Below are 12,291 nucleotides of genomic sequence, written 5' to 3' on the forward strand. Positions count from 1 at the left end.
CCTGGGATCACAAAGAGTCAGACAGACAGACAGACAGACAGAGACACACACACACACCCCCAAAGGAGCCCGAATCCCACGGACAGATGAACCTGGCGGACTACAGTCCCCGGGATCACAGAGTCAGTCAGTCAGACAGACAGACACACACCCAAAAGAGCACGCACGCACGCACACCCAAAGGAGCCCAAAGCTGGCTTTTCTGTGCTTTTGCTTTTCGTGGTGGTTGTTCGGAGCAGACGCTTTAAAGGAGCGCAGCCGTGAGGCCAGGAGAACTCGGTATTACGAGTCAGTCAGAGAAAAAGGGTTCCTGTTTGGGCTGCTCAGGGGAGCTGGACCGGAGCGCCTTCCGGGTCGCCCACGTCCGGAAGCCGCCCCCGCGCAGGGCGCCAGGCAGGAGCAGAGCCTCGGCGGCTCCGACACCCCGCGCTTGGTTCCCCGGCGCTCGGGGAGGCGGCGGAAGCCGAGTGGACCAAGCCCTCCGCCCGGGCGCGCCGGCCAGGGGGCGGGGCCGCGGGTGGATCGCCGCCCGGGTCCCGGGTTCTGCGCATGCTCGGCTCGCTGGCCCTCGGCGGTCTCCGGGCTGGGGAGGCGCCGCCCGCAGCGGGAGCCGGCACATGGCGCAGGCGGGGAGTGCCGCTGCGGGGGCCTGGGGTCGGCGGGGCGCGAGCGCAGGTGCGGGCCCGGAGCGCGCGCCTTGGCACTGGGCCCCCGCGCTGCTCTGGCTGGCGGCGGCGACGGCGGCGGCGGGCGACCCCTCCCGGCGCCAGTGGCCGGTGCCCTACAAGTGAGTGCGCGGCTGGACGGGGCGGGCGCGCGCGGGCGCGCGGCCGAGGTTTTCCGTCCAAAGTGCGTGGGGGCGGAGCGGGTGGGAAGTCTGGTCCAGGTCGCGTGATCGTGCGGGGGAGGCGCCGGGAGACCGTGAAGGCGCGGCGAGGAGCGAAGTGGAGAGTTCCTGGGGCGCGGCTGTTTGTTGCACGATGCCCTGGGGCCTTTCTTCCTCCCAGGACCTTTGAGCCAGTTCCAACGTGACTGTCCTGAATCGTGGGGGAAAAGGGACCAACGTTATTTCGTCGTGTGATTTTCGGTACAAATCGCTGACAATTTGAATAGTTTGGGGAGACCTAATAATGTATTTTCTATCGTGTCAGGTCCTGTCATTAGTTATCGTGAGTGCTTAACAGTTGCACGCCCAGTTACCGGTTAACCTAGCTCTCTTGGGACTTCCCGTTTTTAGCACTCAAAGTTGGGTGTCTAGGGAATCCCCTCGCCACGTCCTGTCCCCCCACCTCGTGGGTGAGTGGCCTCGACAGTCCACAGTCTTCAGCCAGGAGGTATAGGTCGCTGGTGTTATGCTGTGGATGCGGAGATGTAGGAAGCGTGTTTGAGCCTTTGAACTAGAACAGTATTTACGTAGCCTAATTATCAGAGGTCGCTAAGCAGAGAAAAGGAAGATAAAGTGTCAACATCAGGCAGGGGAAAACCTAGCAGCTTTTGAAAATGCACACCCCTTTCGGATGACAAAATAGCGAGTTGGCAGGCAGGACGACCTTCTGGTCGCGAGCGAGTTCTAGGCTCTGACCGCAGCAGATCGAGTCAGGCCCCATCATCACTAGCTGTGTGACCTTGGGAAAGTCGCTCAGTATCTCTCTGCCCACATATCCTGAGTCAGAAAGTAGGAATAGTAGTTACTTCAGGTTTTGTTGTGGTGGTTAAATCTAGTAAAGGCCAGCCAGCATTTCAGACCTGATACAGTATTAGTGTATTCTGCCCACTGAATGGCTTGCTGGGCCTTCTTCTTTTGCTTGGTATACAGGAAGACAGAAGTTTGAAGCTGGTTTCCTTGAAAATGTTATTAATGACAAAATGTTCCCCCAAAATAAAAAATTTAATATTCAGTAAAACAAAGAAGAGAGTGAAATCCAAAACTAGTTGATTTACATTTAAAAGTTTGAAATGTTAAGCACGTGCCTTCATTACCCCCATTATGTTCACACTTAAATTATACTTTTGAAATTACCATTGACCTAAATTTGATTTTGCTGTAAGCAGGTGAAATTTATGTATAGTTAACTATTCATTTTTAAATCAGGTAAGCACCTGTAAAACAGGTAAAATTTTAGGTGAGTTTTTAATATTTTTGTCTAAATCAAGATTTAAACTTTTTAAGTTATAGACATTTTTGTTGATGTGTTGCTGCTGCTGCTGCTGCTGCTAAGTCTCTTCAGTTGTGTCCAACTCTGTGCGACCCCATAGGCAGCAGCCCACCAGGCTCCCCCGTCCCTGGGATTCTCCAGGCAAGAACACTGGAGTGGGTTGCCATTTCCTTTCTCCAATGCATGAAAGTGAAAAGTGAAAGTGAAGTCACTTGGTCGTGTCCGACTCTAGGGACCCCACAGACTGCAGCCCACCAGGCTCCTCCGTCCATGGGACTCTCCACGAAAAAGTAGTGGAGTGGGGTGCCATTTGTTGATGTGTTAGGATTGTGAAATAAAAATCTGGGAACTTCTCTGGCAGTCCAGTGGTTAAGACTTCACCTTCCAAGGCAGGGATGCTGGTTCGATCCCTGGTCAGGGATCTATGATCCCACATGCCTCACAGGCAACAAACAAAACATAAAACTGAAGCAATATTGTAACAAATTCAATAGACTTTAAAAAATAAATGATCCACATTAAAAAAAAATAAAACCAAAACAGTAGGTCTGGCTAGGGCCCCAGAGATCTAGGATTCTTAGAGGACAGATGAAGTGAAGTGAAAGTAGCTCAGTTGTGTCTGACTCTGTGACCCCGTGGACTATACAGTCCATGGAATTCTCCAAGCAAGAATACTGGAGTGGGTAGCCTTTCTCTTCTCCAGGGGATCTTCCCAACCCAGGGATCAAACCCAGGTTTCCCACACTGCAAGTGGATTATTTACCAGCTGAGCCACAGTGGAAGCCCAAGAATACTCGAGTGGGTAGCCTATCCCTTCTCCACCAGATCTTCCCGACAAGGAATTAAACTAGGGGCTCCTGCATTGCAGCCGGATTCTTTACCAACTGAGCTCTCAGGGAAGCCCATAGAGGGCAGAGAGCAGCTTGTTTCTCCCTCTCCTCTCTCCGCAGTGCTAGGTATGAAAGGAGTGAGCACCTGCTGATCTCGATTCACTGTAGCCCTCCGGCCGCTACTGCCCTCTCAGGGCCCTTCTTGATGCATTACTGCCATGATCTCCACTGACCTCAGCCTTAATTTGGCTTCCCTCCCCACCCTCTTCTAATTCATAAAATGAGGTTTATTTGGGAGCAAGTTCAGTTATATCACACCTGCTACTTCAGATCCTTTAAGCCCCTTCCTGGGCTCAATCCTCCCCAGTTGTGTGACTCTAGCGAGGGTCTTCACAGTGTCCAGGCAAACCTAGTTGTATTGCACTTCTCAGATACTGTGTTTTCTACAAACTGAAGATTTGTGACAACCTTGTGTTCTCAGATTTTTTTTTTAGCAATAAAGTATTTTTTAATTAAGGTATGTATGTTTTTTGTAGACATAATACTGTTACATGCTTAACAGACCACAGTATAATATAAGCATGATTTTTATATGCACTGAGCTGGGAAACTAAAAAATTCCAGTGACTCACTTATAACATTATTTAATGTACTGTGGTGGTCTGGAAGCGAACCCATACCATCTCCGAGGTGTTCCTGAATTAGCTCAGAAAGACCGTCCCTGCCTCCACTTGCTCTCACCACTCCTGCCTCGAATCTTGAATTCCAGTCTTGTAACTACTCAGCGGCTCAGTGGTAAGGACTCTGCCTGCCACTCAGGAGCCACAGGAGACATGGATTTGATCCCTGGGTCAGGAAGATCCCCTGGAGGAGGGCATGGCAACCCACTCCAGGATTCTTGCCTGGAGAATTCCATGGACAAAGAAGCCTGGTGGGCTACAGTCGATGGCGTTACAGGGTCGGCTGCAACTGAGCACGCACAGACCCTGCTGCCCTTCATTACTTGTTTAATGTCTTGCCAGCTGTTACTCCCCTTGAGCAGAGGAATAGCATTTTATGTTTTGTTTCCCTCTTTCCTAGTATAATAGTAGATCCTCAATAAATATTGAAGGAATTCCCCCCTACAGACTGTGTGCTTAGTCGTGTCTGACTCTTTGCAACCCCATGGAGTGTAGCCCACCAGGCTCCTCTGTACATGAGATTTCCCAAGCAAGAATATTAGAGCAGGTTGCCATTTCCTCCTCCAGGGGGTCTTCCTGACCCCAGGATCGAACCCGAATTTCTTGCATTTGTTTCCCTCTTTCCTACCATAATATATTCCTAGTATGATACTCAATAAATATTGAAGGAAATGCTGGCAGATTCTTAATAGAAAATATGTTCTATTTAATAATGATAATTTTTGAATAATGTTAACATATGGAATGTTTGGGAAGTTAAATGTCATTGAAAACTACTCTTTTATTCAGGAAATATCTGTCTACTAAATAAGATGTAGAGCTATAAACATTTCAGATATGGTCCCTGTCTTCAGAATTCTCACAGTGGGAGCAGGGAACTGGGAAGCAGGTAATTATCAGTGCTTTTAATGGATCATTTGCTATTAAAGACTCATTGGAGTTTGTTCATAGGATAACAAATGACTATTTATACACTATGGGCAGAATTTTGTATATTTTTTCTAAAAATGTTACAGTGAAATTAAGATCTGGATTCTAAGATCTGTGAGAACCAAATTCCTCTTGGAATTTAAGTTGATGATTTTTTTTTTTTCTTCATTAGGCGCTTCTCCTTCCGTCCGGAACCAGATCCTTACTGTCAAGCTAAATATACTTTCTGTCCCACTGGCTCCCCTATCCCGGTGATGAAGGATGATGATGTCATTGAAGTCTTTCGATTACAAGCCCCAGTGTGGGAATTTAAATATGGAGACCTCCTGGGACACTTGGTAAGGTTGCATCTTGATCTTATAACTGGCTAGTTAAGTGATTTGATTAAGTGGATTTGAGGGAATAATCACTATTCAAAGGACTGGTTTTAGATTATGTTCTTTGGTGTTCCTCTTCAGTTCAGTCACTCAGTCGTGTCCAACTCTTTTTGACCCCAAGGACTGCAGCATGCTAGGCTTCCCTGTCCATCAGCAACTCCTGGAGCTTGCTGAAACTCGTGTCCATCCACTCAGTGATGCCATCCAACCATCTCATCCTCTGTCGTCCCCTTCCCTTCCTGCCTTCAGTCTTTCCCAGCATCAGGGTCTTTTCCAATGAGTCAGTTCTTCACGTCTATGGCCTAAGTTCCTCTTCACAGATTTAAAATGAGCAGTCCAGAAAACACCAGGTTTTATGACGCTGAGAGTAATCGATGCAGTTGCTTTCATCCCTTTTGATATTCTGAACCCAAACCCAATTCCCGTACCCAGATCCTAGAAAGAAGGAAAGGAGGAAGCCCAGGGCCTGTTGTGCACACGTTTCCTAGGTTAGCTCACCATCTGAGCGTCTCATCACCTGAGAGGTACACAGAGTTCCTGAGTCTGTGGCATGGAGACTTCTCTTACTCATTCTAAGCTGTAAAGAGATTCTGAACATCTGCACATAGCATGCAGTCTTCCTGAGATGAGCCGCAGTGGCCAAAACCAGAGTGGATGAGGGCAGGGAGTTAGAGGAGCCGTGAAGTGGATGTGAGAATAGCAGTAGGGGAGGGAAACAGTCCCTCTACTCTATATGCACTTCTGGTATTGCTTTTTCTCCTGTCTGGCTCCTGAACCAGTGGTTACTTCCCAAATGCTTTTATACATGTATGACCTTTCCACAGAAAATCATGCATGATGCCATTGGATTCAGGAGTACTTTAACAGAGAAGAACTACACAATGGAATGGTATGAACTCTTCCAACTTGGAAACTGCACGTTTCCCCATCTCCGACCTGAAATGAATGCCCCTTTCTGGTGTAATCAAGGAGCTGCCTGCTTTTTTGAAGGGATTGATGATAATCACTGGAAGGAAAATGGGACATTAGTTCTAGTAGCAACCATATCAGGTAAGTTTCAAAAATATGACAGAATTAGATGATTGAATCAGTATCCAAGTGACAGAAATGACTTTCATTGAGGCCTCTCAGTAATGTTCTGCTCTTTAGAGGTCAATTTATAAAATACATTTCCTGAACTACTAACCTTTGACCCTATTATTCATGCAAATCTTTAACTTATCATATCTACAGATACGATATCTTCCCTATTGTCATCATAAAAATAAATGCAAAGAAACTTCGTACAATTAAATTGGACTTTCTAAAAAAAAATAATAGAGTTTAAATCTGTCTTAGAGGTGACCACTAGTTTGTTCTCTGAATCTGTGGGTCTGTTTGTTTTGTTTTGTTTATGTTTTGGATTCTACATACCATATGAAGTCATATGGTAATTTGCCTTTCTCTGTCTTACTCAATAAACATAGTATCCTCTAGGTCCATCCATGTTGTCTCAAATGGCAAGATTTCATTCTTTTTTATGGCTGAATCATATTCCATTGTATGTATAAGCCACATTTTCCTTAATCGTTCATCCCTTGATGGAAACTTGCATTACTTCCTTATCTTGACAATTGTAAATAATGCTGCCATAAATTTAGGGGTGCTTGTGTCTTTTCAAGTTAGTGTTTTCTCTTTGTTTGGGTAAGGACCCAGGAGTGACTGTTTTCCATAGAAGCTGCACCAATTTACATTCCCATCTACAGTGCATGAGGCTTTCCTTTTCTCCACATCCTCACCAACACTTGTTTGATGGCTTTTTTGATGATTCTGACAGGTGAGAGGTAACATCTCATTGTGGTTCTGGTGTGCAGAATTGGTGTCTTTTAAATGTAATCTGGGACTCTTTTAATTATGTATCGTGCTGTTTTCTTTTTTTCCTGTTTTCTAATTGATGTGCCCCAAACCACCCCAATCATATAAAAGTCCATTTCTCTTTTAACAGTGCTCAGTATGATAAATGACTCCCCTTCTTTCATTCCAGGCCAGCTCACATCTCTCCTTTCTCCATATCCACCTACCTCATTATCTGCAAAATCTTCCTTCTGACATCACAGTATGCCCCTATGGACAAGTGCTCAGTTTATTTTGTAGAAGAGTCTGTAATATGATAGCACTTAAATCTTGTTATTCATCTGCCTTACTCCTGTTTGTTGACCTGTTTTCATGTTACCAAATAGTGTTTTGAAGCATTCTTATCTCTTCATCACAAGCAGTGGCTTTTCAGAGTTGGAGAACACTAAGAACAGTATCCTCAGTTCTAAGAAAAGAGAATTTATATTATTCTGCAAGTTTAATTCCATACAGTTGATAAAAGCAGCCACTCTATTTATCCTCTAGGGCTTGAATTGATTTTATGGACTCAAGCTGGAGTAACCTAAGAAAGAGTCACAGTGACAAAGTGAAATGTTGGGGTCTTGCTGTTCTGGTCGCAGATGAGGTTGTAACCATGCAGAGTATAGTATTTTGATAACATTTGGAGAGATCCCTCTGGTCTGATAGAAGGTGGTAGGAGAGAGTGTTAGCCATCCTGGAGTCTATATAATCCATGAATTTGGTCAAAACTATTTCCAGTTTAGTTGATTCATTGGAAGAATCTGTGTGGTGGGTAGAAAGATTGTAAGCAGACTCCCAATAGTCGCAAGTACAGGGAGAAAGGGGAGATACTAGATATTCAAGGTAAATGGGGTATGGGCTTCCTTCTCAAGGAGCCATTCCTTGGACAGCAAATTCATATCCTATGCATTCTTTGTTTTGCATAAAAAAGCTTCATGTTTCACCCTCCTCAGTTCTTCATACACTCTCTTGGCCCCATTCAGTCATTCCTTTTCTACAATTTTTCCCTTGCTTCCTTTTATTCTTTTGCTTCTGAATCTAAGATTTGTTGAGCCGAGCAGAAAATGAGGGCTTCAGCATGTATTATAATTTAACTTTTGACTGTAGCTTAAATGGTTATAGAATTTGTATTTTTTATACATTTGTTATGTCTAATGTTTATAGTTCAGAGGAATCATGTGCCTTGAAAAATGAAACAAAAAAGTTGGCTGAGCATGGATTCCTGTTGTAAGATGTAGGTTTGGAAATTCAGAAACTGTTGTTTATTCAGGTACTTATGGCCTAAATCTGGTTAGAACTTTTTACTTAAAACTAACATGATCAGCTTTAATTTAGAACTTTTTACTTAAAACTAACATGATCAGCTTTGATTATGTTCACATAATTTTTGTTTTGTTTGTTTTTAACTAGGAGGCATGTTTAACAAAATGGCAAAGTGGGTAAAACAGGACAATGAAACAGGGATTTATTATGAGACATGGACTGTCCAAGCCAGCCCAAAAAAGGGGGCAGAGAAATGGTTTGAATCCTACGACTGTTCCAAATTTGTGTTAAGGACCTATGAGAAATTGGCTGAACTTGGAGCAGACTTCAAGAAGATAGAAACCAACTATACAAGGATATTTCTTTACAGTGGAGAACCTACTTATCTGGGAAATGAAACATCTGTTTTTGGGCCAACAGGAAACAAGACTCTTGCTTTAGCCATAAAAAAATTTTATTACCCTTTCAAACCACATTTGTCAACTAAAGAATTTCTGTTGAGTCTCTTGCAAATTTTTGATGCAGTGGTTATACACAGAGAATTCTATTTGTTTTATAATTTTGAATATTGGTTTTTACCTATGAAATCCCCTTTTATTAAAATAACATATGAAGAAATCCCTTTACCTAACAGAAAAAACAGAACACTCTCTGGTTTATAAAACCTTAATTCTACTGCTTTTCTTTCTACCAGCACATCAGTTTTTCAGGGAGTGGTTTTACAAGCGTGGGATTTCTTAGGCCTTTCTTCCTTGGGGCAGAAAGCTAACATACTCATGGGGAGCATTGCTTGCATAATGGTACCTCAGGAATTTTTGGAAAGCTGTAAACTCTTACTGTGTTGGCCAAAGTGAACCCATGAGGTGATCTGGATTTCAATCTCCAAGGCTTCATTCATATGAGAATTATATCACATCAGATATAAAGGATCTTTGGACTCAATGTTACATTGTGGGTATGGTGTGCCGAGGCTTAAATTAAAATACCTTTGGTGACATTCTCATGATGGAGGCTACTTTTTCAAGGTATGATGGCTACACATTTTCTCATTTAAGTACGTTTTGGTAGTTTTAACGGACTTTATACCTTTTTAACTTCAGGAACCAGGTCTTGCAGTTTGATTTTGTTGTATTCACTTAACTTTAAAGTGTAATTTGGACACCATAGCTGGAGCGGTCGTGTGTCCAGATGCAGTAAAATCAGTGGTAAAGAGCACAGGTTTCCACCTAACATTTCAGAACTAGCCAGTAACCAGCAATTTGTGACTTAAGCAACTTAACATTTCCTAACGTCAGTTTCCTCATCTCTAAAGCGATGTTAGGACTGTTACAAAGACTGAAGCCATGTATAGTTTGGTCTAGTGAGGCCCCAATAAGTGGTTAACTGCAATGATTAATCAAAGAAGAAACTGCCATCATTGATCTTGTCTAATGTTGTTTACATGCCAGCCTCTCCTGACTTTGTAACAACCACTTGGCCTTTGAACTGGCAGCTTAGTGCTTCTGCAGTTCTTCAAACATACAGGTCGTGGGAGCACCTGACTGCAAGTTATGTCTGGGTGAATGGGCACGCTCTTAACTCCTTCACTGCTTCACGGTCCTTCCGCTGCACACTAAAGATACAGCAATAGACGGAGGTACACTTCCCAGAGAGAGGGCGGGTTTTTGTCAGGGATCACCAAGTAGCTGTGCTTCTCTTAGGGCCATCAAACAAGGTTTCAAGGTCCTTAAAGTGTTTGATAATCAACTGAACACCCTATTTCTCTCCATGGGAAAAAATACTAGTCAGTAAAATGATGCAGAGAGGAAACAGTCTGTGTTTAATATTTAAATGTACCAATCCTATTCCGTTTCTGCCCACATTTGAGTGCTTCCTAAGAGGTTAGCACACTGAGTTTTCATAAAAAGCCTAAGCATAGGTACTGTTTACACGATTCAAATGAGGAAACAGACCTTTCCACAGCTACCCAACTAGTGGTAATGGAGCCTCATTTTGAACCAGGTTCTGCTGACCGCATGGGATGCAGTCGAGCAGGGTTTTTCAGCACTCCTCAAAGTGTGGTCCTCAGACCAAGGCCTGGACCAAATATGACTAACCCCATGTTACTGGTCTGTGAGGAGGTACTCTGAAAGCAACTTGGACTAATTTTGTTTCTGTTGAATCTTAATAAAAAAAAAAAAAATGGAGCTTGTACTTTGTCTTTGCTTTTCTTTCACTTGCCTAGGAATTCATAAGTCGTCTTCAAAACTAGAGGCACTGAAACACAGTCTGAAAACAAAAACCCAGCCCTTTAGCACAAGTAGCTTGAGAAGCACCGCACCATTATGCTGAGGCCTGCTGCAGGGAGGGCGTCTTACCCACGTGGACACACAGAACTTGCTCTCACTGCCTCCATCCAGCCGACTCATGTTAATAGCATAAAACATTCCTCATTACTTTTGCCTCTAACCTGCTGGATGTCTTCAGAATCTGTCATAAGAAAACCTGGATTCTGCACTATCACCATCTAGTGGCTAAAAGCAGGCAATGTCAGCTTCTACAGACTTCTCAGGAAAACTGCTCTGGGAAACTGTTTTGGACTTCTAGAACTGCACTGGGGTAACCAGCAGAAACTCCTGTGCCAGGTTTGTGATAACTGTAAATCACAGAACTTCGCTGCAAAGACAAATCAGCACATCTGTACCTGGGACTTGAATGCAAGATTCTAACAGATTGCTTCCCTAGTGGCTCAGACGGTAAAGGATCTGCCAGCAATGCAGGAGACCCAGGTTCAATCCCTGGGTCGGGAGCATCCCCTGGAGAAGGAAATAGCAACCCACTCCAGTATTCTTGCCTGGAGAAGCCCATGGAGAAGCCTGGCAGGCTGCTTACAGTCCACAGGGTCTCAAAGAGTCAGACACGACTGAGCAACTAACACACAAAAAGCATTCCCAGTTTTTCTAAGAATACTAAATGGAGAAATTCTATGAAAGTGACATATAGACTCGGGTGACTGTAACAGTGTACAGCATTCATGTTAAGTACTGCTGAAGAATTTATCAAACCTGCCAACTATGCTTTAGAAGATGAAGGCTTTGAAGCCGAGATGATTCAGGAACAAGCTTTTAAAATGATTACTGGGAAACCGAAACAATTCCCAATTAAATTTTGCTGTCATCTGAACTACTATGTAACTTACATGTGATTTCTGTTTTTGTTAAGTTGTAAATGTATAAAATTTTGTCTATGAAAAACCATTTGGTTGCAGTTTGACTTATGTTACAGCTTTAGAATAAGTATATCCTCACTCATTAATTCTGGCTCCATATTAGGTAAGTATACCCACAAAGTGTCATCATTTATAGCTACAGGAGAATAGTCAGAAGGTGAAAATAACTCTCTTAAATATTTGGGACTTAGAGTAATGTTCTCAAACCTCACACATACTTTTCCCTATTCACAGCAAATGAGTTGGCCAAAGTTTGTTTCCAGCATCTTCCTCATATTTACCCTTTATTGTCCAAATAGCATCGTGCTCCTCGAACCTTCTATATTTTCTATTTAAAACAAGACACTTAATCATATATTCTTTTACTGGACTGATGATTCTAAGGATAAGCTCTTAATCCACTTTAGAGTAAAAGGTTTTGTGTTCTTTTTTCATGTATCATATGTCTGTCTTTTCTTTAAGGAAAGTTGGGTATCAGCAAGTGGGTGAAATTTTTCTGGCTGCTTGGTAACATTTAACCAGCTTCACAGATAAACTGGGCTGGAATCTATGGAAAGATAGGGTAGAGCTTGTGAAAAAAGTGTTAGTCGCAGTCATGTCTGAGTCTCTCCAACCCCAAGGACTGGGACCCATCAGGCTCCTCTGTCCATGGAATTCTCCAAGCAAGAATACTGCAGCAGGTAGCCATCTCCTCCTGCAGGCGATCTTTCTGACCCACAGATCGAACCCCGGTCTCCAGCATTGCAGGCAGATTCTTTACTGTCTAAGCCACCTTGGAAGCCTGGAGATTATTTATAGCTTATTAAAGGACCTAGTTCAGGCCTCAGCCTTCTTCATACCAACCCTTCCCTTCTATCCTAAGCTTTTCCATAAATATAAAAAATTCTTTGAATGCAGTAAATTGATTTAATCTTCAGTCACGCCTGTTTTTTCCTGATAATATTGTTAGTAGCCCAGATTTAAGGTTACCAA

General features: G+C 43.5%; 1 protein-coding gene across 2 annotated transcripts; it reads left to right on the top strand.

Moving 5' to 3' along the window:
- Nucleotides 1–566: 566 nt before the first annotated feature.
- CLN5 (CLN5 intracellular trafficking protein) lies at nt 567–11,347 on the top strand. Of its 2 annotated transcripts, XR_005725645.1 has the most exons (5): nt 567–787; nt 4,769–4,934; nt 5,798–6,023; nt 8,259–9,136; nt 10,336–11,347. XR_005725645.1 is itself a non-coding variant. In XM_040266903.1 (4 exons), the coding sequence occupies exons 1-4, from the start codon at nt 618–620 to the stop codon at nt 8,771–8,773; spliced, it is 1,077 nt and encodes a 358-aa protein (XP_040122837.1). In that variant the 5' UTR covers nt 567–617; the 3' UTR covers nt 8,774–10,304. The 2 variants fall into 2 exon arrangements, 1 of the variants encoding a protein (XP_040122837.1); XM_040266903.1 differs by lacking the exon at nt 10,336–11,347 and having other exon boundaries at nt 8,259–10,304.
- Nucleotides 11,348–12,291: the final 944 nt, after the last annotated feature.

The sequence above is a fragment of the Oryx dammah genome, unplaced genomic scaffold (genome assembly GCF_014754425.2).
Source record: "Oryx dammah isolate SB20612 unplaced genomic scaffold, SCBI_Odam_1.1 HiC_scaffold_24, whole genome shotgun sequence".
Lineage (NCBI taxonomy): Eukaryota > Metazoa > Chordata > Mammalia > Artiodactyla > Bovidae > Oryx > Oryx dammah.

What these genes read in the sequence shown, in the direction of transcription:
- CLN5 (XM_040266903.1), top strand. Translation starts at nt 618, where the DNA reads ATGGCGCAGGCGGGGAGTGCCGCTGCGGGGGCCTGGGGTCGGCGGGGC. An exon ending in CAGTGGCCGGTGCCCTACAA is followed by an intron (nt 788 to 4,768) that starts GTGAGTGCGCGG and finishes TTTCTTCATTAG; the next exon opens with GCGCTTCTCCTTCCGTCCGG. An exon ending in GAGACCTCCTGGGACACTTG is followed by an intron (nt 4,935 to 5,797) that starts GTAAGGTTGCAT and finishes ACCTTTCCACAG; the next exon opens with AAAATCATGCATGATGCCAT.